We start from the raw sequence: 25723 nt of genomic DNA, 5'->3' as shown, positions 1-25723 counted from the left end.
CTCCGTGATGATGGACGAGAAAGATCAAGGAGAGCCCCACTCGAAGAAGACGTTTCGAGCTGCCGCAAAGGCTTGGAAGGGTGAGTATTTCTCATAGCCTTAGACGCTTCCCCTTCCCGATCTCACGATCTCTCACCTCAATCGCCTTTACCTCATCCATTTTCTGATCCTTCCTCTTCATTCTTCCCATCGAGTCCTGCCGAGTTTCATCCATCTTTCAAGCTCGAGTGTTTGAGGTGTTTTTTTCTTCGGAAAATACTCACAAAACATCTGCTTACCCTTCCTTCCTATCCTCGAATCGGATCCTCGTTACCAACAATTATTTCATCGTTTGGCAATTGCTCATTATTCTCATCACAGGTCTGGTATCGAAGGCATCCTATTCACTCAAAAGATCTAAGAGCTTCACTACTCTCAAGCGCCTGTCGAGCATGTCTTCTCGACTTGACTGTGGCAAGCACTCGCGCTCCAAGTCTGGTAAGTCATCCAACTGCTCATGATTTTTTTGGGATGCTTTCATCGTAAATAGGAAGGGTATTTCTGACGAAAAATAAATAGCAAACAAGATCGATACAGCGGGTGATCTCAACGATCACAATCCCCATCGCCTTTCGATCATCGAAGAGGCATCTCGCGAGTCGTCCCGCGAAGTTCACCTTGCCAACATGTACGACGAGCAGGGCTTCCTCAGCGAGGACCATGAGGACATCTACGACCTCAACGAGTTTGAGATGATGAACTCCAACGTCGGACCCCACGGCCAGGAGAATGGAGCCTTTACCCATGACACGCTCTTATACGGCAATTGGGAGCAAGACAATAACTTGCGCGAGTTCAATCGTTCTTCGAGTAAGTCGTCGATTCGCTGCCTTCTCATTTCTGTCTCTCATTTCTTGAAACAGGCCCGGATACCGTCGTTTTTGACCATGCCCGCTATGCTGGTGTCAACCTCTGGGAGGTGAGCATTAGCACCGATTCGGAGTCGTACTCGCGTTCGGTCCATGAAGGTATCAAGTGCTCCGCGTTGTTTTGCTGCTTCCACTAGGTCCCTAGATAGCATATTCTGGTTTCAATGAATAGCTTTCTGCTCTACTGACTTCACCTACTTCCTGCCAGGGCTGCGTATACTTTTTTGTTTGTTCTTCCCCTAATACGGATGTCGTAGCTAACCGACTTATCTTAGCACTGGATCCCAGCATCCAGATCGAGGGTATCCCCACTACCAAGGACTGGTCCATCTTCCAGAGCAACCTGGTCGATTACGGTTTCGATGAGCCTAGCCGTCAGCTCCCTGGCTGCTCCGCCGGCCACCCTTACGCGAAGGAGTGGAAGATGACAGACTCCATGATGAAGGCCTACGATGCTGTCCGCGGCTCCATGAGGGATGCGAGCGACCCACTGCGATCTTGGATGGAGGTGAAGGCTTTCGAGTCTGCTCTAAGAGCTAAGAGAGACGGTGCCAAGGTTGCGGTTAACGGCCCGTCTTGCCAACATGATGAGAAACCCGACGTCAAGGGAAAAGGAAGAGCTGTTGATGGTGGTGGTTTTGCTCACAGCCAGCCTTGTGGGAATTCCGAGAGCAAGGGGAAGGAAATGGCCGTCGACGGTGGCTGCTTTGCACCCGGCGAATCCCAGAAGTGAGTCTCTTTCCGAGGACGTACCCTCTTACTTGTCATCCTCCTAACCATAAATCTCCCTAGAGCTTCCAAGACGCAGTCGTCTCCTGTCAAGGGAACCGAGACTCCAGGCTTGCACACTGAGCTGGAGCGAGAGACGGATGACTATGTCAAGTGAGTTTTCATGTGACGAGTTGTTCAATTCATACTCATGACTGACTGTATCTAGGATGCTCGATGACACTCATCTGCTATCTCACGAGTATGCCCCGGATACGGCGGACAGGAAGGCAGCCTACAATGTCCCTCGACCCAACTACCTCCACGTCGTGCCCGACTTTGAGGGCTTCAGATTCGAGGATTACCTCCCTCAGGTCGCTGAGGCCTCTGGGCCCTCTTTCGAGGGGCTGCTCCCCTACAAGCTGCCCTACGACCCGGACCGCAACTTTGGTAAGTCTGGCTCAGGTCCTTGTTTGCGCCGATACTGACACATGTTAGTCGAGGACTACGGTATCTCGGACGATGAGGGTGATCCCGCGTCTGGAAGAATCTCTCCTTGTACTTTCCGCCTTCTTGCCGAGGGCTGTGCCGAGCAGAACACTGACGGCAAAATCTTCCCGGAAGATGTAAGTTGTACTAGATCACCTTTCCAAGCAACCCAATGCTAAACAAATCATAGGCTCGGCGTATGCGTCCCGCGACTGCCATGGACGATGGCCCTCCTAAAGTGAAAGCCCCTGACCGTCTCAGAATGGAGTTCGAGACCCAGAGAGACATCAACGACAATGGCTATCTCACGCCCTGCTACTCTCTTGATTCTGAGCCTTCTATCCTCTACCTACCTGCTGGTAACTAGCACAACAACGGCCCTCTCATGCCACAAATCACTGACTCTAGCATAGGCGTGACCTTGCAGCACAAGATGCGCAACTGGTGGTTCGGCCTCTTCGACCGCATGAACCCCGAAGTCGGACGTAACTTCCGCAAGATTGAGTATCATGAACAGGGCGACCCCCCAATCGCGCCCCCCGCGCCCGTCACCGACGACTCTATAGCCACTGCCGAGCCCGGCGCCATCTATGCCGAACACTACACCCACTCTGAGATCGAAGAGATCCTCAAGACCCCCGGCGCCCGCAAGGTTGCCGGCGTCGAGGCGGCGAGCGCGGCTAACCTCATCACGCAGCGCCAGAAGACCATCCTCCGCTGGAAAACCCGGGACGAGGAAGTCACCCGCGAGAACGCCGTTCTGCGCGACGACGTCGGCCGGGCTCAGAAGGAGCTGCGCGAGATGCGCCTATCTGTTGATCACGTCTTGGCACAGAGGGCCGCCAAGGAGCGCGCCGATCGGGAGCGTGCCGCGCGGGAGCTCAGAGAAGCTTGGGAACGTAAGGCCGCCTGGGAGAAGGCCGAGAAGGAGAGAAAGGCCGCGGAAGAGCTCGCCGAGAAGGAGCGCAAGGCTGCCGAAGAGCGTGCCGAGCGAGAGCGCAAAGCTGCCGAGGAGCGCGCCGAGCAGGAGAGAAAGGCTGCCGAGGAGCTCGCCAAGCGCCTGAAGCATGAGAAGCGCGTGCTGCGCCGTGTGTCTGCGCACTTGCACGACTTGCGTTACGAGGTCCAGGCCAAGTTCCACTCCCTCAAGGACGCCGAGGAGGAGAATGAGAAGATGAAGAGTGAGCTGATTCGGGTCAAGACTCGGATCAAGGATGAGTGCTCGAGAGCCAACTTGGCGAGTCCCGAGGAGGTTCGCCGGGCTGTCTCGCAGAACTTTCGGGACAAGATGGCGGCTTTGGACCTTACTGGTTGATCTTGAGGTGATCGTCTAGTGAAAAATGTTCTGCAGCACAGTCAGTTGTGCTTGTGGTATTCTCGCTTTTATCCTGCTGCGTTTGGCATGGTTCTTCAGTGAAATGTTGCTGATGGGTAAGTTCTGGGATTCAAATCATGATCAGTTCGTCTGGCTTACGACAACACTAGGACAAACCCTGAGAAGGGAAGACGATCGACAGGGCAGAACATCACACATCTCGCTTAGTCGACTTCGAATTGCTACGTTGCTGTCGGGGACTATCAAGGTCCAAGCTGTGGTTGACTCCTCTCCCCATATGGCTGTTGCAACCGGTGGTGAGCAGACTATTCTCGACGACTATGATTGCTTTGAATCACCGGGGTCGACTTCTCGGCTTTCTCATAAGTTTCCTATGAGCAAACAATTAGGTACTGCCAAGCTACTATCATCAGTATCGAGTGGGACCATTGACTAACACTACGGCGCAGGTCGGGGAAGCCAACAATCCTTGACGAGAGCTTCTCGATTTTGTTCTCCCTTTCAGATTGCTTTCCACGAACGATGCTTTGGGTCAGGATGTGGTCACTGTTTGAGTACGATACTCTATGACGAGATAACTGGAAGATGTAAGATTTGCCTGAGTGCCGAGGGCGGCCTTACGGCAGTGTCAGTGTAAATAGGATGTGTCAAAGTATTACGTTCAACCTTGACCGAGCGTAAATGCAAAGACCGGGATGTGATTATGCGTGTGTGATTAAGACACAGGGAGATTGAAATCTCCTAGACGGTATGATTAAATTGTACCAGAGCTTTGAGAAGAATCGTCAGACCCCGAAACCCCTATTCGGGGTCTATTGTATACACAAACTTATCCAGATTCTATCCGTTTCTTCTTTTCATCCAGCAAAAAGGCCTTCCCATTTGCGGCACCCTTACATTTTTTTCCGCCATGCTATTGTCACATCATGAGAGGAGCATTATACACCGACCGGAACGCCCAGTTCGCTGTTCCGGGAATCGAGAGAATATCGTAGAACATAATGGTACAAGGGGGCTTGTAAGTCGCCGATGCCTCCAGCGGTCAGCCGACTAGCCCCATGATTTTTAGAACAAGATCTTCGTAGAGATCGGAAATTGTATGAAAGATGTCGAGACATCAGTCTTTCTAAGCGTTCTTCACGACGCCGACCTTGGCAGCGCGCATCACGCGGCCGTTGAGCTTGAAGCCCTTCTGCTGGACGTGGAAGACGGTGTTGTCCTCCTTATCGGGCTGAGGTGCCATGAAGGTGGCGTCGTGCTCGTTGGGGTTGAACTTCTCGCCCTCGGGGTCGAAGCGCTCGATGCCGTGCTTCTTCAGCGTCGACATAAGGATGTCGTCGGTCATCTTGAGACCCTCGTACAGGTTGGCGAGGTCCTTGAGGTCGCCAGACTTCTCCTCGACCTGAAGCTTCTCCTGGGGCACCATGGAGAGGGCGCGGTCGAGGTTGTCGATGCTGTCAATGAGGTCCTTTGAGAACTTCTGCAGGGCGAAGTCGCGCGCCTGCTTGACCTCGCGTTGTGTGCGGTCCTGGAGGTTACGGAAGTCGGCGACGGTGCGAAGGCACTTGTCCTGGAAGAGCTGCATGTTAGAACTGGGTCTCGAAACTCGGTCGCCGAGATCGGGGGGAGACAGAATGCGAACGAACCTTCCAGTCGGCAGCCTCCTTCTCCTTGGTCTCCAGCTGCTTCTTCAGGGCAGACTCGGCATCATCAGCGGGCTTCTCGCCCTCCTTGGTGGCCTCGGTATTCTCCTTGGCGTCGCTGTACCATCTCGCAACGGAGGGTTGCGCGGCTCGTATCCTGAAGGCAGGGGAGCTCTGGAACTGATTTTGGAAGACAGACTTGGGGGTCTGGGTGCGCATGCCGGTGCGCACTGCGCGAGAAGAGGTAGCAATAGCTTGTCTGAACATTGTGGCGGTTGTGGAGTTTGAGAGAAAGACTCGGGAGGGCGAAAGCGTGGTTGGATTCGAGGAAGCGATGTAGGGACTGGTCGCGTGCACGGAGAAGCTTTTAGAAGAAAATGAAATTTTATCGGAATGGCCCCAAGTGACGAATTGCCGTCCCTTGAACCCCCGGCCATGCGGGAAAGTTCGCGCCCAATCATAAGATTCCAGAGAGCTCCATCCGGGGGCGGATGAATTGAGGGACCGCTCAGAGCTTTATCGATAACACTAGCTCCAAGGCAAGAACAACGCGCTTTCAGCAGGCGCCAGGCACGGTCGCTGCACCTTCCAATTGGTAATTGAGTGGCACCTGAGGCGGCGGCTTGTGTTCTCTTTGCCTCTGGTCGCAAAAATATCCATTCAGCCTCCCCTCCACATGAACACGATCGCCAACTTCCACCCATTCAACCCACCTGCGACCCACGATAATTACGATTGCCAAGGCGCTCTTGCTTCCCATACACATCGAATCGAAAACTTTTGCCGCAGAACAATCCGAATTGCTTCTCCGAAACTTCGACCGAGCTACCACTGAAAGGAGAAAGGCGGCGCGATGGATTACGAGCCGATGCTGCTGGATGGCGAGTCTGGAGGACCATCGATCAAGATCTCAGGGGTACTACTTTCTCAATGACACTTAGCTTGTGGCTCTAAAACTGACAGCCCGGCGTCTCGTTAGGCTGATAATATCCACGTCAACTTTGATCTCTCGAACTGCGACCTCTCCTTCGCCAACTCGCTGCGTCGTGTCATCCAAGCCGAAGTCCCGGTGATCGCTATCGACCTGGTCGAAATCGAGGCCAACACATCTGTCCTTGCCGACGAGTTCATTGCCCATCGCCTGGGTTTGATTCCCCTCCAATCCAAGGACGTCAACAGCTTGCTTTACACCCGAGACTGTGACTGCGAGCAGTACTGCGACAACTGCAGCGTAAAGCTCACGCTGCATGCGCGATGCTCTTCAGACGAGACCATGAAGGTCTACGCCAGCGACCTCATTGCCGATAGCTTCAGACAGAACGGCACCGTGGGCAACCCTGTTATCCTCGACCCTGAAGGACAAGGCTCTTTGATTTGCAAGCTGCGCAAAGGGCAGGAACTCAAAATATCATGCATCGCGAAGAAGGGCATCGCAAAGGAGCACGCAAAATGGATGCCGACGTCTGCCGTTGGGTTTGAATACGACCCCCATAACAAGCTGCACCACTTGGACATGTGGTTTGAAGAAGATGCCAAGGCTGAATGGTGAGTAATGCGAATGACATGCTCCTTGAGGGTGAGAGATGGCTAAACTGTAGTAAAGGCCCGAGAACAAGTACGCCAAGATGGAGGACCCCCCACAAGAAGGCGAAGCCTTCGACTACGACGCGCTTCCCGGCAAGTTCTACTTTGAGGTCGAAGGTGTAGGCAGTCTGGAGCCGGATCAGATTATCCAGGAGGGAATCAAGATTTTGCAAGAGAAGCTGGCCCTCACGCTCCACATCCTCACAGGCGAGGCAGACGACGATGGCATGGGCGACTTTGATGGACCTCGCAGCCCCAACCTGGACATGGACGGTGGCAACCCCTGGCAAGACCAAGGCTACACCACTCCTTTCAATGGGGGCAACCAGACCTCGTGGGGAGGCAATGCAACGACACCCTATACCACCACTACCCCTTACGGCGCCTCCGGACAGTCTGGATGGAACTGAGAGAGAACGACAAGCACAAAATCATAAAAAGGCGTTTATGTATGAAAACCACTTTGAGACATGGGGGCGGTAATGGAGTTTGCGAGTTTTTGCAACGAAGCTAGCTTGGCCATCAGCTGGTTAAATTGGCCCAAGTGGAGGGAGATGGAGGTTGCCTTGCGACGCGCGAAACGGATCAAGCACGCACAATAAGATGCACTCCGCAGCGGCAAGAGGTGGTAGGCCTCTCAGCGTCCTGACGATTAGTTAGACCTGGACCCAGACTGGCTTCCATTCGCTTATAGACACCCGTGACAGGGGATGACGACGGTAGAGCAATCGCGAAAGCAGAAAAAAGCCTGTTAAATATAAGGGCGAAGTGAGGTAGGCGGGGCTTGATTTCGGCCGAGAAGGTGCGCCTTTTCCCGGATATCTATAATACAACTCACACAGAAACCTCACATGAAGCGAACATTGGATTGCTGCAAAGAAAACCAACTCTTTCTTTTTTTCCTGTATATACCCTCCGTGACTCCTGTCAAATGCAGCAGAGTTGCCTCTTTTCCAACGCCTCCAAACATGCCAAGATGGTACTAGTGATGATGATGCAGCACCAGTCTATGTATCTAAATGCTCATTCTATAACACAACACAAGCCTTTTTTGTGTATCTATTACCCCTTGATGGACGCATCTTCACCGTTGCCGATGTCGGCGACCTTTCTATAGACATTGCGGTGCATTTCTAGGAAGACAAATGTACAGATGGTTTGTCTAGACGGGGGTTAGTAAAGCGTACAAGATATTCATCATACGAGCAAGCGGGGGGTAAGAACGTACGGTCCGAGGCGGAGGAAACTGGGCACCCAGCCCTTGAACATCCACCCAAGGCCCTCGGCCTTGTAAATCTTGGCCAGGGTATGCACCAGCCCCTCCTGGGTGCTCGCCGACATGACCCGCGTCTTGATGACATCAATGGGGCTCGTCACCGTAGCGGCCACAGCACCAGCGAGGAACGAGGCCGTAAAGTGCGTCGTCAGGTTATCCCCCATGGGCGTGTGGCGGATGAGCATACCCTTGAAGGTATCATACGACGCAAGCTGCGAGGCCGTCATGGCCGCGGCGCGCATGCTATTGGGCAGGACGCCCCTGAACCAACTCATGATGCCTTCCTCGCGCGCCATGCGGAGCATGCCCTCGAGGGCGTGGCTGTAGTTGCGACGCTCGGCGGCGGGGAGGGCGGCGTCCTGCTGCATGCGGACGTTGAGGACGTCGGCGGCGTTTCCCGAGATGCCGCCAACGAAGCCCGCGGCCGAGGCCATGGCGACGAGGACGGGGAAGGAAGGGGGTTTGCCGTCGTTTGCGCGGGTGGCGCGGATCTTCATCTCCTCGTAGGCGCCGAAGCGGACGGTGGAGTAGGTCATTTGGCGGAGGAGGGAGGCCGAGAGGCCGTTGTAGAGGCCTGTTATGCCGTGGTTGCGGATGATGTGGGTGAAGGTGCCGACCATGTTCTTTGGCGCGTCGGGGCGGCGGACCTGGAGGCGGACCTAGATGGGGTGGTGGCATCGTGTAAGTAAGTAAGTCTTGCTTTGGGAGCTACGTAGAACAGTAGTTGTGTGCTACGTCTTGGAAGAGCTTGAGTTTGCTATCATGGATCGAGGGGTTTGTTTCCCGGTGTATTCTTGGAGTGGGAGCGCATTACCTTTACTGTGAGACATTGTCAGCTCTTGGCTCGCTCAAACATGTGCGATATCGCAGGCTCTCGCGCCCATATCGCGAGATCATTGTTGGCAGAACTTACCCAAATCCAGGGGATGGGTCACGCAGGCGGCCATGCTACTGGCGCTGCCTCCGAACCAGAAGGGATACCGCAGCGACGGTTCCACCGTCTTCTTTTGCTTCTGAGGCGCCGGCGTCGTCGTTGTCGCCGTCGTCGTAGCCGTCGGTTGCGCTTGCGACTGCGGCTTCTCCTGGACCTCCTCGAGCTGCCCCATCTTCCGCGGTGACGGCTGCGACGACGGCGACGACCCCGACGGCCCTGACGGCTCGTTGGCCGGTTTACTGGCGACCACGTTGGCGGCGGCGGCGGACTGCATCGTTGCAGGGTGTTGCGCACTATCCTATAATAAGCTCATCCCGCTGCGGCGCAATTGAAGACTGCGTCGCGAAAATGGCAGAGGATTCGTAGTGAAGAAGCACAAACGGACAACCTTTCTCGGATTTAACGTGAGTTATGTCCAAGATTGCCAGTTCCCCCTCTCTCGCGTGTCGGCAATTATCAGCTGGATAGGTAGCGTGTGTTGCTGGGACGTCACTTTTCGGTCGTTGCGGTTGAGTGACGTCTTTTTTTTGTTTTTTTTTTGTTATAAAGCCGACTTCGGGGGAGAGGGTGGTGTGGTCGTGCAGGAGGCTTTTTATTTTGGTCGCTACTTCGAGGTATGCAGGTGGTGGGAGGAAAGAAGGCCGAGGAATTGGAGATCGGCTCGGTTTATCGCGAACGGTTTTTTTTTTTCCCGTTATCTTTCTTTCTGGTTTAATTAACACCGATTTGGGGACGCGCTTCGAGTCGGCTCAAGGGAAGGGAAAAAAAAACGAGATTTGCTGATTGAGCAAGTCCTCCATCCTCTTTCAGAGGGAGCCACCGGCACCAACAAACAACAACCTAACCAGCTGCTTCGATTTTTTTGGTGCGTCATTGGGCCTGCAACGAAGCAAGGGTGCCATGCGCTAAGGTAATGGAAGGCGTCTCCGGACCCTTGCTCCGGGGGAGTCGGCAGGGCCTGGCGCCGTGTACCCGCTCCGGTCGCGAACCCCCAATTGGCTTGGCCCGTGCGTTCCCGTAGACCTCTGGTGATCGACACTTTTTGACGGAAACCGAACTTCAGCAAGCTCCCTTTTTCTCCATCTTTCGCGACTGCTGCTTCAGACATTGTCGGAACAACCGACTGAGAAGCTCTACGCCTGTGATGAGCACATAGCACAACAGCCTTTGTATCCGGACAAAGGTGTATACAACTTCAAAATGCTCGTCCCAAGATTGGCCGGGAGGCAATTGCAAAGTTGCTTCCGTGGCGCCACCTGCGCCGCCAGAGCTCCTCGACAATGGCAAGCTCCCGCTTCATTGTCGATGAGCGGTAGCCGGTGCAGCTACTCCTCAGGTTAGATCACAGTCAAACATTCCTTGATGATCCCATAACCTAAACAAACAACACCTCAGAACCCTCGACGATTTCAAAAACCCTAGACCAGAAAAGGACCGTCGAGGTCAACGGCCAAACGATACCAACAGACACCTGGTTCAACGTCCCTTCAAACGTTCTCGACGCCGCCTCGCGCAAGCTTCACCTCCAAAAAGACCACCCCGTCTACATCACCCGCCAAATCATCGAGTCGCAGTTCCCCGCGCCCACCTACAAATACCACAACACATTCGACCCCGTCGTCACGACGCACCAAAACTTTGACTCGCTCGGGTTTCCCTTAGACCACCCCGGCCGCGCGAAATCAGACACCTATTACTTCAACAAGGACACCCTCCTCCGCACACACACGAGCGCCCACCAGGCGCAGACCTTTCAAAAGAACCTGAGCGAGGGCTACCTCATCAGCGCAGACGTTTACCGCCGCGACGCCATCGACAGGAGTCACTACCCCGTCTTCCACCAGATGGAGGGCGCCCGCATGTGGGACAGGACAAAGGTTCCCAACGGCGACATCGCTGCCGCCGTGTGGGAGGACCTCAACAAGCTGCCGAAGCACAACGTCAAGGTCGAGGACCCCCACCCGGCCTACGACGCGGAACGGAACCCCCTACAGGAAGGCCACCACTCCCCCGCCGAGACCGAGGCCATCGGCGCCCACCTGAAGCGCTCGCTCGAGAACATGGTGGTCGAGATCTTCACAAGGGCAAAAGCCGCCGCCGCGAAAGCGGACCCGAATTACAAGGACGAACCCCTCCGCGTCCGCTGGGTCGAGGCCTACTTCCCCTTCACGAGCCCCTCGTGGGAGCTCGAGGTCTACTACGCCGGCGACTGGCTCGAGGTGCTAGGCTGCGGCGTCGTGAAGCAAGACATCGCCATCAACGCGGGCGTGCCGCAGCAGGTCGGCTGGGCTTTCGGCATCGGCCTCGAGCGCATCGCCATGCTCCTCTTCCAGATCCCCGACATCCGCCTCTTCTGGTCCAAAGACGAGCGGTTCCTCAGCCAGTTCCGCGGCGTCTCGGACCAGCTTGACGCCATGCGACGCTTCGTGCCCTTTTCAAAGCACCCGGCCTGCCCCAAGGACGTCTCCTTTTGGCTCAAGAGCACCTCCTCGGCGGGCGGCAACACGAAAGCCAACGCGCAGGACTTCCACGAAAACGACTTTATGGAGCTGGTGCGCGAAATCGCCGGCGAGCGGGCCGAGGACGTCCGGCTGGTGGACGAGTTCACGCACCCCAAGACGGGGAGGCGCAGCATGTGCTACCGCATCAACTACCGAAGTCTGGAGCGGACCCTGACCAACGAGGAGACCAATGAGATGCACAGCGAGGTGACCCGGAAATTGGTCGAAAAGCTAGGCGTCGAGATCCGGTAAAAAAAAAAAGTGAAAGCGAAAAAAAGGCAATACACTGTGTACGGATAGCCGACACGTTGCCAGCGTTTGTTTAACGTTGGCATTAGTTGAGGGGTAAGAAGGGGGCTGTGCTGCCAACACCTTTTTTATTTCCCTCATCTTCAGATGATGGGATGGGCTCCCGATGGCGGTGAGTAAGTCCACTCCTGCATGGCATCATTCTAGTATACTAGGATCCAGGTGTAAGTTGTATGCCTTGCTTGGGGCGGTTGTCGCGAGAAGAGTGCTGCTAAGTTTTGGCTTGTCGCCCTCGGCTCTGTACCGGTGGAGAGGAAGAGGGAAGACGAGATTTCTTGTCGTCGTGACGCCGTCACGCCCGTGTATCATATCAACAACTCTGTACTATAAAGCAACCCCCAATAAGGATGAACCCGAGCTCGAGCTTGGTTTTGCAAAGGCTGAGCTATGAACCAGAGACTAGAAGTTCAGGATGAAAAATTTACGGGGACTCGGGATTTCCTTTGATCCCGTCGTCTTGCAGATGTGCTATGCTGTGTTTCTCGGAAGCCATTGTTCTGAAGCAACCGTGTAAAGTAGGTATACAAAACATCAGACCAAAGACAAGGCAGTGGCAGAGCCCGTTGGAAACATTCCTTTCTCGACGCCCTTGTCAGTGTCCGAGCATCTCGGAAGAGGACAGGGAAAGATCTTGTTGCTTGCTGGCTGTATCGAGCCTATCCATCTCCTCTCCCGAGATATCCTCAGACGAATGTAATCATGCTGGGCCGTGAAAGCGGGAGTGCGGTTCCGCCAGGTACGACATAATAAGAAGCAATCTGAAGCAGTGACGCCGGGGTTGCAGATCGGTTGTATCATGCGCAAAACCTACAAACCATGCTCGCGCGCGCAGCACGTGCGCATTAGTCTTCGGGAAGATGGAGCAGAACTTCGACCCGTCGTCCCGTCAAAAAAATCAAAAGAAAAAACTTGGGACGGTACGTGCAAAGTCAAGTTTCAAGGCTTTCTTCTTTCTCTTCACATAAGATTTCAGCCAATCCTGGTGCTCGCATTGTAACAAGAAAGATGAGACTTGCGCCTCTGCACACAGTATGATGGAGGGGAGAGGGTTTGCTGGTTTGTTAGTCGGTCAAACTGCACAGCCCACGCACCCTTGTCGAGCTTTCGTCGTTCATTGCATCAGACCAGGCTCTGATGCAAAAAAAATTCTCAAAGCTGAATATCCTACCCTCGCAAGCGAGTTCCTTGTAATGTTGTCCAAACGGATGAGATGAGTTTGCCATCGCTTCAGGTCCGGCTCGGCAACAAAGTTTATCAGGCGATAATCTCTCTGGGCAGGCAGTGTCTTTGGTGCAAGGAAGCCCCCGTACTTGCGGGAGATAAGGTGCAAGGCGTATCAAGCTCGTGAGTTCTCTATAGACGTCCTGATGCCACGGAATCGCAGCAAACGGGAGATTACGGTTGGAATCATGAGATCGAGGTCCTGCAAGTCAGCGTTTACAAAAGTACTCTTTTGGAGACGAAGAAGCATGATTCGGTGGTCGGTCGTTAATTGTCGCGCAAGCGAGTTGAGAGACGGAGGCTCTTTGCCATAGGCACAACTTGCCCAACTAGGCAATTGTTAACCGGTAGTATTATTTGAATGGCGCCAGTGAAAAGAGAGAGTGTCGGAGGTGCAGCGAAATGCAGGAAAAAGAGCATGCATGTCTTGGCCTAGAACGGTGTCTGGGGAAGCCGATTGCAGCACGAAACATCAATCTGGCAGGTGGAAAGTCTTGGTATTTTGCACAGCCTCGTTTCCAGATCGCCAGAGGGGTATTTGCTGACCGTACAGCAAAACCGTAATCTTCCGTGGCAATCGGAGAGAGGGGAGCGTTTCTGCGGCGTGTCGGGGCGATCGGGTTGAAACATTGGCGAACAGCGTCACAGAATGGTTGCCGGTGCTGCAACGATCAGCGGCTGGGCCGTGTTGATTGTCGAAGGCAAATTTCATCTTGTTCGTCTGCTGTCCTCTTGGGCTCTGCGGATACTCGATACTCATCGTGGCTGATTGTCCTTCTGCTCGAGATCAGACGAGCGTGTGCACTGGTGAATGTCTCTGACCGGCGGCGTAGGGAAGGGGCTGAGGCTCGGTGCAATTTGGCGCAGAGCTGGCTGAGCGAAGACAAAATTCGTAGGCCGACTCGTGTGCCGGCGCGGGCTGAGCCGGCATAGCGAAGTTCAAACTTCAAAGGCGAGCCGCGACTGAGGCTTTTCGGGACCCCGTCCCGCGATAAATCTCGTACGGGGTGACGGAATGCCTTGCCCCTATTCACTCGGCCGGTATGTCATAGCATGAACTCCTAGATCGAGGCAGGTTTTCTGCTGAGTTGGCGCCGCCATCGCTGCGGTTCATTGAGAGGGGCGGCGGGCTCGCATCATAGGTGAGCTCCCCTCCAAAACCAAGCCCCAGCCCCAGATGATATGATACCGGGGGTTGGAGGCGTTGCTCAGCCAAGACCAGGAACACAAGCTTCGGTCATTCAGATTACACTGCAACCTGCCGACATCATGGTCAGGACAATTTTCGGATAGAAGAGCGAACCTTGGTTTGATAGTATCGCAAGTGGTCCAAGGAGGCGCCGCCCCCAAGCCTATTATCGAACCGTAAACTCCAAGTGTTGTAGATACAGTGAGTGGTTAAGACCAGACTTGTCTTGTGAACACAAGAATTGCTGCACAGCCCCCGTCACTCCATGGACCCTTGGCCAGGGACTGAACGCTGTGGGGTTTGACTCGGTATCCCTGGATGCTTTTTAGCTTAACCGCGATAGCGCAAGAGCGGGGAGATTTGCTGTCGAGGTGTTGGTTGTCGTCGAATCACTATTGTGACAGTCGACAGGTCTGGTATCTGCATCTGTAGGGTAACGTTGACATTCGGAGTATGCCCGAGTCCAGACTGGGCATCTCGAGGATCCGAGATGCAAGTGTCTCTGAAAACGGGTGGCTGCATAGGTACTCGGAATGGACGCACCGGAGGCATCCCAAGACTCAAGAAGCGACGGGAGACCCAAGCCTTCGGTGGCTGTCTGCTGTGCCTGTTTCTCGCGTGTCCAGGGACGTACGGGAAGGGAAAATAAGAGAGACCCGAGTGTGAGGTCACAGAACAAGGTGGCGATGCGCCGCTACCGAACGTAGTGCTGTCGTCGGCTGCCGTAGCTGCGGTCAAGTAGCGGGTCGAGGCGCTGTTTCTCAGCACTTTGGAGGCCAGGTCTCGCTCCAGAGTGTGCCGTCATTGACATTGTTGACCACCTCACATCAGGTCGGACGGGGAGTGCGCTGGGCGTGTGGGGGAACAGCGGTGGAAGAGGCTCGTAGATTCGTTGCATGGGGGAGGCCTGCGGGAGGCGAAGAGGTTTGCAGCCGACAACGACAACGAGACTGGCACACTGGGTGACTGCCCTGTCGCTATTGTGACCTGAGGACGGGAAGCAGCCGTGGCACTGTGCCAGCCAGTTTGGGTTCAAACTTCGATGGAAGGCAAGCACCGCCCTCATGGCACACCGTAAAAGTCGTCACTGAGGAAATTACCGATTGAGGCGGAGATAACTGGGTCCGCTACCGTAACGGTACGTAATGGGGTCTAGTGCAAGATGGGCTCTTCCCAAGTGTCTTAGCTCATCCGTTAAGGAAGAGACCAAGAAGAGACTTGGGGGACCAGAACACGGAAACTGCGCGTAAAGAATGGCTGGGGTGGCGAATGGCATTCTCGACAATTCGATTTCCAGCGGGGCCGACGAACCAAGACCTGTTCAATTCGTCAGTTGTCTGCCGTGTCAAGCGGTGCATCTCCACGCTTGCGAGGGACGATAGAGGTCCAGGTCTTTCGTGGATCATTTCCCATGAGCCACCAGGTGCAACCGCAGCACGGCGCGAAGCAAGGGCATGGTCAGTCATGTTGAGGTATGGCATAGCAGATATTGCAAAGCAGTCTGGCAGTGTTGCGGAAAGCATACCATGGACACTTCAGACTTGGAGAATGCCAAGCCTTCTGGAGTGGGAGAAGAAAACGTTTGCCGTATCATTTCTCTCTATCCGTATTGCCTCTTGCTCTTGCACAGCCCCAATTCATGTCAGCCGTGTTAGTCCTGACCCCGGGCTGCTGGATGCTCAGTGCTTGCCTCTCACGCCTCTATCAGTCTCTCTTCCCACAGAGTACCAAGAGTAGTAGGTACAGAGGAAGTGCCCGGTAAGATGGTGAGATGATGAACCGAACGAGCGACTTACCTCATAGTCTGTCTCTTTCTCTCTCTCACATCCTGCGCACAACGGCACAAGCTGGTGCCTTGCCGCTGTTCTCCATGCGTCGTCTGATCCCGACGTGCTCCTTCTCGCGCCAATGCACCTTGGCAAACCCACGCGCCCTGCCTTGCGGTGAACATTTTCCCACCATGAAGCCTGGAGTAAGCTTGCCCTGTGGTCTGCGCTCGCAGCGACTGGGCTGTAAGTTGACTGCTTGACCATGTGTCCGTGGGAACGGATAAGGAAGGGGACCGTAGGGAGAGTCCCCGTCTGTCCGTCTGCCGTCTCCACCACTGTGACGGCTCTCCAAAATGGCGGCGAAACTTCAAACGGGTCCGTGAGTCCGTGTGGCCTTCCCGTTTCATCCACACAGACACACCCAGTGCCCCACTCAACGTCCAGAGCTTACGGTCCACCGAGTACGTAGACTCAGAGGCACGCCGCACGGCACCCCTCCCCTCCCAACTCAGCCATCCACCAGGGCATCCACCTGGCACCGTCCACCACCCAACCATCCCACACTCCGCCCGACCCCAGTAAGGTAAGGTAGTCTCCTCAGTAGCGCCAGGCCAAGCCACTCTCTCACTGGCACGCTCAAACATATAACCAAGACCGCCTTCCGCCAACCACCACCATCCCTTCTCGTTCCAACTCCAGCAACAAAACAAAACACTACACAAACAACTACACTGCAAACCTCTCTTCTGCAGATGAATAAGATCACTACACAATCGGCGTAGAATAAACAGCACAGAGCTAGAAACGACTTCCTCGCCACACCGCAAAAACCATCGCGTCCACTTCCTCACACCTCAACCACATACACACACCTACACAACCAGCCAAAATGGAATCACCTCAGCTAGATACCCGCCCCATCTTCTCAAGGCGCTCAACCGGCTCCAACAAGTCGCTTTCCCTTGACCTCTCCTCCCTGCCGCCTCTGGTTCAGCCGACGCCGCCCACAAACACACTTCTCTTCACAAACCTCAACGATACCTCCATCTTCCGTCCCGACAACCTCCAGACCATTCGCGACCTCGTTCTCAAGACGGCGTCAGTCCACTCATGGGCACCCCTCAAGTCTTTCCGCCGCATCGTCGTCTCCTTCTTCTCAGAGGACGATGCCATCGCCGTCCGCCGTGTCTGGGACGGTGAAGCCGTCATGGGAGAGCGCGTCCGCGTCTACTTTGGCCAGCCCACCCCCGTCGAGGTCACCGACCGCCACCTCGCCCTGCCCGACGCCGGAAAGCTCTTCTTCATTTCTCCCCCTCCCTCGCCGCCTCACGGCTGGGAGATGAAGTTGGAGGACGCTCCTAACAAGACGGTGCACGCAGAGGACCTTGCCGATGCGCTGGCCAAGCTGCACCACCGCCCGACGGGCATCGAGACCCCCATCAGCCCCGTCGACGGCTCAAGACAAACGCGCAGCAGGAGCTCTACCCTACTCTACCAGCCTGACGTCAACGGCACCAGCCCCGATTTGCCCGCCATCTGCCTTGAGGACATGACCGACGAGCCTATGGAGTTCAGCCCTATCGAGGCGAAGCCCATCATGGCGCATACTTCCCGCCCGCCCGTGGAGCTGATGAACCACGCATAATTCTTGATATCAACTATTTGTTTTTGAAAGAGCGATCTTGGTCAGGCGTTGGATGGTACGATACTTGGGACTATGGCGGTTCGGAAACCTTTGGGCACGCATCTAGCATATTCGACACGGGCTTGCGGCGGCGTTTTATGGAAAGACCACGGCTCGCACATTGCGGCTCATTATTGGGGAGGAATACTATTCGAATGGATCGGCACTTATCACACTGTCGTTCCCGATGGCCAACGAGCCAGATTTTTAAAGTGGGGGGGTTTTTTTTTCTTTTTTTTTCTTTTTTGGAAAAAAAAAAGTTTCTACAGTGTTGCTCAGAAGCACACAAGGTCTTTTCCTGTACACTAGATTCCCCTTTCGCGCACTCAGTATTGAAAGGCAGCGAAACAAACAAACTTGATTACCAACAAGAACAAAACTGGTGTGGACCCCTATATCTGTCTCAGTACTGTGATATGTAGCTCTATCTTACCACTTCTGCAATCCGAAACCTGCGGCAGAGACGTTTATGCCATGGAGCAGATTCGTGGACAGGTGTACGCAAACCCAAAAAAGACGCGCCAGACCAAACGGTTTGATCTTCAGATACAGTGATCTACACTACGACTTTGAACCCTAATCAAGGGCAGAAGAAATCCGGCTCTCACAGCCGATCGGGATCAGCTTGTCGGGGAGTCGAGTCTCATCTACGATTGTTTCTGACGTATGATGCGCACTTTTGTTCCTGCGGAACCACCTAACAACGTTCACCGGCAACCATACTCAAAGAACCCTCACCACCAGCGCCGAAGCCCCGCGGATCCCAAGCCAGGCGAGCAGACCGCCCACGGTGACGGCCACGCTTAGGGTCATGAGGCTCCGGCGTTCGTTGCTGCGCACGCGGCGGGTGCTTGCTCCTGCTCGTGCTCCTGTTCGTGCCCCCGCGCCTTCAGTCTTTGCAGCTGCGGCGGTGGAGCCGGGTTCATGGGTTAGTGTGCCCGGGTGTTGTTGCTGCTGGGTTCGGGCCGCTGCCTCGGTGGACATGACGTCCAGGGTCGGGATGTACTTGAATTCAAAGGTTGTTTCTTTGCCTAGGGCGCCGAGCTCGGGTTTGTGGACTGTTAGGTTGAAGAGGGCTTTTTGGAGGTTCTGGGAGGGTGTTAGAGGTTACTGTAGTTTACCTTGTGATAAAGCAGGCTTCATTCTCTTTTATCAACATGTTGCTGATTGAAAATAGACGGCAAAAGGGATCCCTCAAGGATTAGTTGACGAACTGACCTTATTCCTAGACTCATCCCATCCGGGAAACATACGTCGAGAATAACACATAAACATAAAGAAGAGACACTGTCCCAGTATAAGAAGCGAGTAATAAAACGGCGGCCTCTCAACCGCCAACGCGCGCGCGAGCTTGGCGCCGTTGAGCCAGTACGTCTCCGCGGCGAGGAACTCCCTCGACACGTGCGAGGGCGGCTGGTCCGCGAGGCCCGTGAGGACGTTGTTGGCGAGGGCGCGCGAGGTGTCGGAGGGCTGGATCTCGGAGGCGAGGAGGGTTTCCATTGTCGCCTTGGCCCTTGTGAGCGTGGAGAAGGACGAGGTGGGTGTGCCCATGATGTAGGCTACGTAGCGCCATAAGGCGAGGTAGTCTTCCTTTTCGCTGTCCTTTAGGTAAATCCCCTGCCGCGGGAGGCCGATCCAGAGGAGGGTTGAAGAGAAAGTTGAGATGGTGCCGATAGAGTCTAGGTCGTTTACGGGAACGCCGTAGGCTGCTACGTCGTAGTAGGAGGGCTTCTGGCTTGCGAGGAGGAGGATGCGGCGCCGGACGGCGGCGTGGAGGAGGCGGACTCTGACGGAGGAGGCGTGGCCTTCGCCTCCCGGTTGGATGGAGGGGAGGTCGCGGGTGACTTGGAGGATGTGCTGGAAGGTCTCGAGGAGGCGGCGACGGGTGACGTTGACGCCGAAGCCGCCTGTTCGGGAGAGGGTTTCTACGACGCGGCGGCCGCCCATGCCGCCTACGAGGGATTGGAAGGTGAGATGGGTATTGGTGTTAGTGAGGTGAGTGGGCGTTGTATCGTTGATCTTACAGCAAATATGGCTGGGCCGGCGTATCGGAGGAATACTTGCTGTCCGCGTTCAATCTGGGCCCAGTCGACCCATGGCGGGACGGTATTGATTTCAGTCCATAACTTCCCTAAGGCCTCGTCTGCGTCTGCGTTGTCTCTCAATAGAGCATACAAGTCTCGGTGCGATTTCGCGTCCTGAGGAGTGTCTACCTTCTCACTGGGAGTGGTTGAGGGTTTCACCGGAGGTGATATCTCATCCAGTCTGTCCAGTGCTTTGGCGCCGAGCTCATCGTAGGTATATATCATCGGGCGAAGGTCGTCGGATGTGAGGTGCTCGTGGGTCCACTTGAACCAGTAGTCCCAGACTTCTCGCCACTCTTCACCTCGGTACCAGAGGAGCCGTGCCATTGCTGGTGCTTGAGATGTGAATCTCTTGACACAAAATAATCTAGAACAAGGAAAGATGAGAGAAATGCACGAAACCTCAGCTGTCTACGTAGAGTTGAAGAGAGAAGAGTTGGGAAAGACCCGGAAGTCTCAGTGTTTAGTTCGCCTCGGCGAAACAGGGGGGCAAAGCTCAAGCTCAAGCTAAGGGCGTAATGACTTCATAGAACTCAAAAGACCTGTCATATAAGCAAGTAGATGTTTATGAACAACAATTGGGCTACTGTTTCAATTTGAGCTCGATGAATCGTATGAACATGAAGTAAACAAGAAATTGAAAACCAGGAAGTGAACGCAGAGCCAGAGAAAGACATCTTCAACCTGGAAGTTGGAGACAACCGAATTGGTGGCCCTTTCGGATGAGGGGGGTTTGACACCTGACTTGGCGAATCACCGGACCACACTGGTCGACCGGAAAGCCCAACTGGGAACAGGAGGGCAATGGGTAGATTGGACGGAGATGCAGGTAGGTGCACTGAGAAGGTTGGCCCCACGACCTCAAAGACTGCCGAGAACATGGATGATGCCATGATGTTTGCACGTGCTTGGTCTTCTTCCTAGTTGACAGGGAGGGCGGTATCTGGAGTGGATCAAGAATGGACGCAGACTCGATTGGATGGAGGAGCAATGTTCAGAAACTCGACTCGATTGATCCCCGAACTGTTCTGCAAATAAGTTCGTGAGCTGTAGTTGATTAATACGATGTGTAAGTGGAAGTCGCGCTTCGCTTTGATCACTTCTTCAAACCAATCTTGGTGTGGGTGCAAATGGCATTAGTGACACAGGCAAGCAGCCCTTGGGGATCAACAAGTATGTATACCTTTATGTAAGCATTAACAGATCCGAATAACGAAAAAAAAAAGAGTTCACCTCGGTAGGCTACATCTCTTGGTGCTCATGCTGGGATTCGAACTCGGGTACTCGTTAAGCCTGTCGTCGAGTAGGCTGGTTAGCGTATAAATTAATTGTTGACCTTGAACCACTTCCAGCACCCAGCCAGTTTGACCCGACCCGTCGACCTAGACGGGCGCCTGCTGGCTGGTGACAGGAATGGGATTGAAGGGGGGTATATAGGCTTCCTGTGTATATTCGAGTTCAGGTATTCCGGTGATGGAAATGTATGGGATGAAGCTGAGGTTTGTTCAGGTAGGCAGTCAGTGGGGAACCGCTCTCAACCGCTGACTTTCCACGGCCGCTGCAAGCACTTCAGCAGCCCCTGCAGTTAACCAACGGTGGCACCCGGCGCAGCGGCGCTTTTCCGCCGGGCGCCCCTGCGGCGGGTTCTCCTGTCTGCGCGTCCCGTCCCGTCCAGTCGCGCAACCAAATTAATTAGACTTGAGATCGACTTTTTTTTTCCCACCCCGGCCAGGAAACGCCTCCTTGTCTAACCTCACCTCAACCTATAATACCATAATCCAGAGCTCGACGTCCTCCCACCTCATACCGAATCAAAACCCCCACGATCACACGATGCTCTGCTCTTGTCGCCTGAGTCCCCTGAGTCCCCTGCGGCTCTTCGTCCAGGGCATGTCGCAATTGCACATCTCTGAACCCGTCGTCGCAACGAGACTCCCGCAACACCTCAAGAACACCCGTACTCTCCAGATCAACCAAGCCTCGACGTTTGCAACCTCAGCCGTCCACAACAAAAAGCGTGACTCTGTGCCATTTCAAAAAGGAGGGAAACAGGCCACATCAAAAAGACCACTGGAAGAACAAGACCCAGACGCAGAAGAGGCGAAACCGAAGCGAGAAAACTGGCAGCTCCAAAAAGAGGCCCTCAAGAAGAAGTTCCCCGACGGCTGGAACCCGCGCAAGCGCCTGTCCCCGGACGCCATCGCCGGCATCAAGGCGCTGCACGCCCAGTTCCCCGAGGAGTACGACCTCAAGACGCTCGCCGACAAGTTTCAAATGTCGCCCGAGGCGATCCGCCGCATCCTGAGGAGCAAGTGGCAGGCGACACCCGAGGAGGAGGAGGACAGGCAGGAGAGGTGGTTCCGGCGCGGTGTCAATGTGTGGTCGCGGTACGCGGAGCTGGGCCTGAAGCCGCCTAGCAAATGGCGCCGTGAGGGCGTCACGCGAGACCCGTCGTACCATCACAACCGCAAGGAGGCGATACAGAGGAGGAAAGAGGAGGAGGCCAAGGAGAACGTCGGGGAGAGGCTGCAGCGGAAGCTGTCTGATACCATTATGTGAGTGCTGGAAAACGGCGCCTGCATTTCTTTTCGACGAGCAGCTCGAATACCATCTCAGCTCTTACATTATAACGGCCGGCAAATGGCCTCAAAAGTATATTAATGAACATTTCATCAACACTCATCAGGCGCAGCGATTTCCCGGCGCAGGTGGTCGAATATGCAATTGTGACGGAGCCAATCGCTCACCCCCAGCGGCTGCATGAACCCCATACTTCTCATTGGATGCGGCTGCCTGTTAGCCTTTTTTACATCTGCAGAGCGTCACTGCATGCGCAAATCGAAGACCTGGTCACCGAGAAACGTATCTACTCGTGATTGCAGAGGAATCCACGAGTCGCCAGAAACTAATCATGAGACTTCTATCAACGACGGCGAAGAAACTCGAGGTCTTTGATCTAGGGAATGCCCCGCCTTACGCCGCGTTATCTCACCTTTGGGAGCATGATGAGGTTCTATTCCAAGATATGGGAGACTTGGCCACGGCGGCTCGGAGAAGTGGCTTTCGCAAGATAGAGTCCGCTTGTTCTGCTGCCGAAATGCTAGGGCTCAATTTCATCTGGATCGATACTTGTTGTATGGATAAGGAAAGCGAAGCCGAAAGAAGCGAAGCAGTCGAGTCAAGCTTCCGCACCTTCAGATCAGCGGCAGTATGCATCGCCTACTTGTCTGACGTTGACATGCAAGCCGGTGAGTACACGGTGTCTGAGGATCCTTTACGTACTGATGTTAAAGTCACCGTGAACACGCCTCCTGGGCTACCAGATTCTTTTAGACGCAGCAGGTGGTTCTCGCGATCTTGGACTCTACAGGAACTCATTGCCCCCACTCGCCTTGTATTCTTTACCCGCGAATGGCAGCTTCTTAATTCAAGATCCGAGCTTCGAAGCCAGTTGTATGACATTACTGGTATCGACCCTTTTGTTCTCGAAGGGGGTGATCTCGCAAAGGTGTCAGTAGCTAGGAAGATGTTCTGGGCCACGAACCGGAATGCGTATCGACTCGAGGACATTGCATACTCTCTTTCAGGATTATTCGGCGTCGAGATGATGCCGATCTATGGGGAGGGCAACGTGAACGCATTTTTACGTCTGCAGGAACACATTGCGAAGACAGTCAAAGATCCAACCCTTTTCGCCTGGAGAGTTGATTGGGCCCGGGATTACTCGACGTGGGATGACTGCCAAAATCTTGTCAACTCAAGTCACCTCCGAGACTTTTTAGCAAGCAGTCCAAGTGCCTTTAGCCACTGTGGAAGACTGTTCCCCGCCTTGGGGACTGTTGATGACAGCGTGCCAAGTTATGAGAACTTCGATAATGATGAGGACTCGGCGTGGGAAACTAGCTCTGTGGCATCCTTTGAATCGTCAGCGACAACGTTGATTGAGGGGTCAACTTCGACATCCGTCACGTCGGGCTTGGGCAATGCTGTATCGTTTCTGTCTGAAAATAGCACGTTATGTCCACTCCTTGAGTCGGCTGTGCGAAAGCCGGGAATAGGATCCGACAGACTTCGGAGGAACTTGACCCGGATTCTACGATCGTTAGGCATGGAGTTGGCGATAGAGGCCGCATCCAAAGACGAAGCTCTGTCCGCCGTATTTTTCCGTGTCTATCGGGTGGCAATCGCATCAGGGGTCACTTCGAGAATCGTTGTGAAGACCCTCGAGCCCATCGCCCTCGATCAGCCGAGGACCAAAGCGTCGGAGCCTTTTCCAGACACTCTATCCGAGGACCCTCACCCAGATGAAGTCGCGCAGCTTGAGCAGGACGACGACAACCTGAACCACGAAGAAGATGACGATTTCCCCGATGAGAAAGAGAAGGACGAACAAACGGACGACCTGGACTTTGAGTCTATCCGTGCCTTCGTTCTCTCCAGCGGGGCATTCGAAAACATGACGAGAAGGCTGTCCGATTTCGTCAACCCTTCTTTCCGTACCCACGCCCAGAAGCTCGTTGCGAGGGTCCTTGAAGGCAAGGACACATTGGATGATGACTATTGGGTCGGCATGAAGGATAAGATGCAAGTCATCCTGACAGAACTAGAAGAGTCGGGTCCTGAAAGTGTCATGCTTGATATCGAAAGCATGCCTAAGAGACTCGATAACTTCCAAAATTGGGTGCAAACTTTGACAAAGGAGGATTGGGATTGGTGGCCTCTGCCGTCTCCCAGGCATGCTCCAAGCTCGACCGAGGCGCGAATTGGATGGCGCTGTGTAAGTTCGATGTGTCGGTCACTCACAGAGACTCATGTTGCTAACGTCACATATTCAGAGGTGCGGCATATCAAGATGGGAAACCGTACCAGCTTCATTTGCAGGTAACATTGCAATGTTGCTGCGAAAACATCCTCTCGCAAGCCGGAACTATACAGCCTCAGCAAGCAACCCGACATCAGACGCTCTACCACCGTCGTCGAAGGCATATGAGACCTCGTCGCTGGGAACGAGATCAATCAAGACTCCCCGCGCCAACGAATCATCAAAGTTGCCCGACCCAACGTCCTCGCCTGGCCAGGAGACTCAAACCGGTCAGAAGCGCGAATATCCCCGGCCGAGATACATCTTCATACTCGCAACCACGGGCCGGCATCGGCTGAGGCAACTACCTTCGCTTTATCTAGACACCGCAGATTTTGGCCAAGAGTTGCGAAAGGTATATCGCGAGCTCAAAGGCTTCTGGAGGTGGTGGCTCTCGCCTTATAACTTCTCTCATTGCGATTTTGTGCGTGTAAGTGATGCCCCCTCCCCCCTTTTCAGTCCTCAAACGAGGCAAATGTCACGCACGCTGCTTCCCATCACCGCCCTTCAGGACGGGAAGCACATCATCCTGCGAGTCTGAAGAGCGATACTAAACTCTCACCAGTTTGAAAAGTTCTGCCGCAACGGCTTCGCCCACCGCGGTCTCGAAGTACCAAACACGTCCCAAAAGGATTACTACTACAACCCGCGACCCGCCCTCCGCGAACCCCCCGTCTCCCCCGAAGAATTCAGCCACGTCTTCCACTACACGGCAAAGAGCGAGGCCGTCATCTGGACATCGCTCGGTCTGCCGTTCTACGATACCGTCGAGGCGCTCAGCGAAGACACGGTTGGGTGTATACCGCAGCGGTACCACTACCTCGACGAGCGGAGTAATCGCAAAGAGGACTTTTGGGGTCTGTATGTCCGGGAGCGGAGGTCTGCGCTGATGACGTCGGTGTATATCCTGCTGTGTCTGTCACCGTTTTTTGCTTTTTGCTTTTTGTATTCATTTGGCGTTATTTCGGGGGATATTCAGAATGCGACTACGCCGCTTGCGTTGGCGTTGACTGCTCTTGGCTTGTTTTTGGGGTCTATGGTTAAGTCTTAGGAGGGAGGTGAGCAATGGTTTATGCTTATTGGCCCTGCCGTGGCTTTGAGGAGGAGTTCATGGGAGGATATATGGATGTTTGGCGTTGGAGTTCAATATCAGGCCGGGGTTTGAGTCATTACTGTAGCTATTGTGAATTTAAGGCCAGGTCCCTCTTTGGCTACATTTTTTCATTT

General features: G+C 54.4%; 11 protein-coding genes across 11 annotated transcripts; 8 read left to right on the top strand and 3 right to left on the bottom strand.

The window, feature by feature from the left end:
* The first annotated feature begins 614 nt into the window (after window positions 1-614).
* On the top strand, window positions 615-3614 carry BDP81DRAFT_369861 (uncharacterized protein). Its single transcript, XM_060586596.1, has 9 exons — window positions 615-849; window positions 903-1023; window positions 1197-1599; window positions 1717-1790; window positions 1846-2066; window positions 2115-2242; window positions 2296-2464; window positions 2519-2928; window positions 3121-3614. The coding sequence occupies exons 1-9, from the start codon at window positions 666-668 to the stop codon at window positions 3418-3420; spliced, it is 2010 nt and encodes a 669-aa protein (XP_060448489.1). The 5' UTR covers window positions 615-665; the 3' UTR covers window positions 3421-3614.
* Window positions 3318-4118, top strand: BDP81DRAFT_184889 (uncharacterized protein). Its single transcript, XM_060582333.1, has 2 exons — window positions 3318-3830; window positions 3891-4118. Exons 1-2 carry the CDS (start codon window positions 3446-3448, stop codon window positions 4076-4078), a joined length of 573 nt encoding a protein of 190 aa, XP_060448488.1. The 5' UTR covers window positions 3318-3445; the 3' UTR covers window positions 4079-4118.
* A 449-nt stretch (window positions 4119-4567) lies between these two features.
* On the bottom strand, window positions 4568-5351 carry BDP81DRAFT_447481 (GrpE protein; the record flags this gene model as incomplete). The annotated part of the gene is made up of 2 exons (XM_060592188.1): window positions 4568-5011; window positions 5088-5351. 2 exons carry the CDS (start codon window positions 5349-5351, stop codon window positions 4568-4570), a joined length of 708 nt encoding a protein of 235 aa, XP_060448487.1.
* A 586-nt stretch (window positions 5352-5937) lies between these two features.
* BDP81DRAFT_313187 (RNA polymerase Rpb3/RpoA insert domain-containing protein) lies at window positions 5938-7078 on the top strand (the record flags this gene model as incomplete). Its single annotated transcript, XM_060583871.1, has 3 exons — window positions 5938-6000; window positions 6064-6629; window positions 6688-7078. 3 exons carry the CDS (start codon window positions 5938-5940, stop codon window positions 7076-7078), a joined length of 1020 nt encoding a protein of 339 aa, XP_060448486.1.
* A 652-nt stretch (window positions 7079-7730) lies between these two features.
* On the bottom strand, window positions 7731-9050 carry BDP81DRAFT_312927 (mitochondrial carrier domain-containing protein; the record flags this gene model as incomplete). Its single annotated transcript, XM_060583851.1, has 4 exons — window positions 7731-7830; window positions 7897-8603; window positions 8759-8763; window positions 8858-9050. 4 exons carry the CDS (start codon window positions 9048-9050, stop codon window positions 7731-7733), a joined length of 1005 nt encoding a protein of 334 aa, XP_060448485.1.
* A 1028-nt stretch (window positions 9051-10078) lies between these two features.
* On the top strand, window positions 10079-11631 carry BDP81DRAFT_391926 (phenylalanyl-tRNA synthetase; the record flags this gene model as incomplete). The annotated part of the gene is made up of 2 exons (XM_060587625.1): window positions 10079-10214; window positions 10274-11631. The coding sequence occupies 2 exons, from the start codon at window positions 10079-10081 to the stop codon at window positions 11629-11631; spliced, it is 1494 nt and encodes a 497-aa protein (XP_060448484.1).
* A 4938-nt stretch (window positions 11632-16569) lies between these two features.
* BDP81DRAFT_421993 (calcipressin) lies at window positions 16570-17822 on the top strand. The gene has a single exon (XM_060589952.1). It carries the CDS (start codon window positions 16757-16759, stop codon window positions 17510-17512), a length of 756 nt encoding a protein of 251 aa, XP_060448483.1. The 5' UTR covers window positions 16570-16756; the 3' UTR covers window positions 17513-17822.
* Window positions 17823-18274: 452 nt separating this feature from the next.
* On the bottom strand, window positions 18275-19962 carry BDP81DRAFT_459204 (tat pathway signal sequence; the record flags this gene model as incomplete). The annotated part of the gene is made up of 3 exons (XM_060593515.1): window positions 18275-18640; window positions 18770-19408; window positions 19576-19962. The coding sequence occupies 3 exons, from the start codon at window positions 19960-19962 to the stop codon at window positions 18275-18277; spliced, it is 1392 nt and encodes a 463-aa protein (XP_060448482.1).
* A 1313-nt stretch (window positions 19963-21275) lies between these two features.
* On the top strand, window positions 21276-22313 carry BDP81DRAFT_421989 (mitochondrion organization and biogenesis protein). The gene has a single exon (XM_060589951.1). It carries the CDS (start codon window positions 21469-21471, stop codon window positions 22192-22194), a length of 726 nt encoding a protein of 241 aa, XP_060448481.1. The 5' UTR covers window positions 21276-21468; the 3' UTR covers window positions 22195-22313.
* Window positions 22314-22546: 233 nt separating this feature from the next.
* On the top strand, window positions 22547-23439 carry BDP81DRAFT_459203 (uncharacterized protein; the record flags this gene model as incomplete). Its single annotated transcript, XM_060593514.1, has 3 exons — window positions 22547-22883; window positions 22959-23338; window positions 23398-23439. 3 exons carry the CDS (start codon window positions 22547-22549, stop codon window positions 23437-23439), a joined length of 759 nt encoding a protein of 252 aa, XP_060448480.1.
* A 304-nt stretch (window positions 23440-23743) lies between these two features.
* On the top strand, window positions 23744-25547 carry BDP81DRAFT_391922 (uncharacterized protein; the record flags this gene model as incomplete). Its single annotated transcript, XM_060587624.1, has 3 exons — window positions 23744-24412; window positions 24471-24926; window positions 25062-25547. The coding sequence occupies 3 exons, from the start codon at window positions 23744-23746 to the stop codon at window positions 25545-25547; spliced, it is 1611 nt and encodes a 536-aa protein (XP_060448479.1).
* Window positions 25548-25723: the final 176 nt, after the last annotated feature.

Source organism: Colletotrichum phormii, assembly GCF_030913505.1.
Source record: "Colletotrichum phormii strain CBS 102054 chromosome Unknown BDP81scaffold_5, whole genome shotgun sequence".
NCBI classification, from domain to species: domain Eukaryota; kingdom Fungi; phylum Ascomycota; class Sordariomycetes; order Glomerellales; family Glomerellaceae; genus Colletotrichum; species Colletotrichum phormii.
This window is presented reverse-complemented; position numbering and strand designations above follow the sequence as displayed.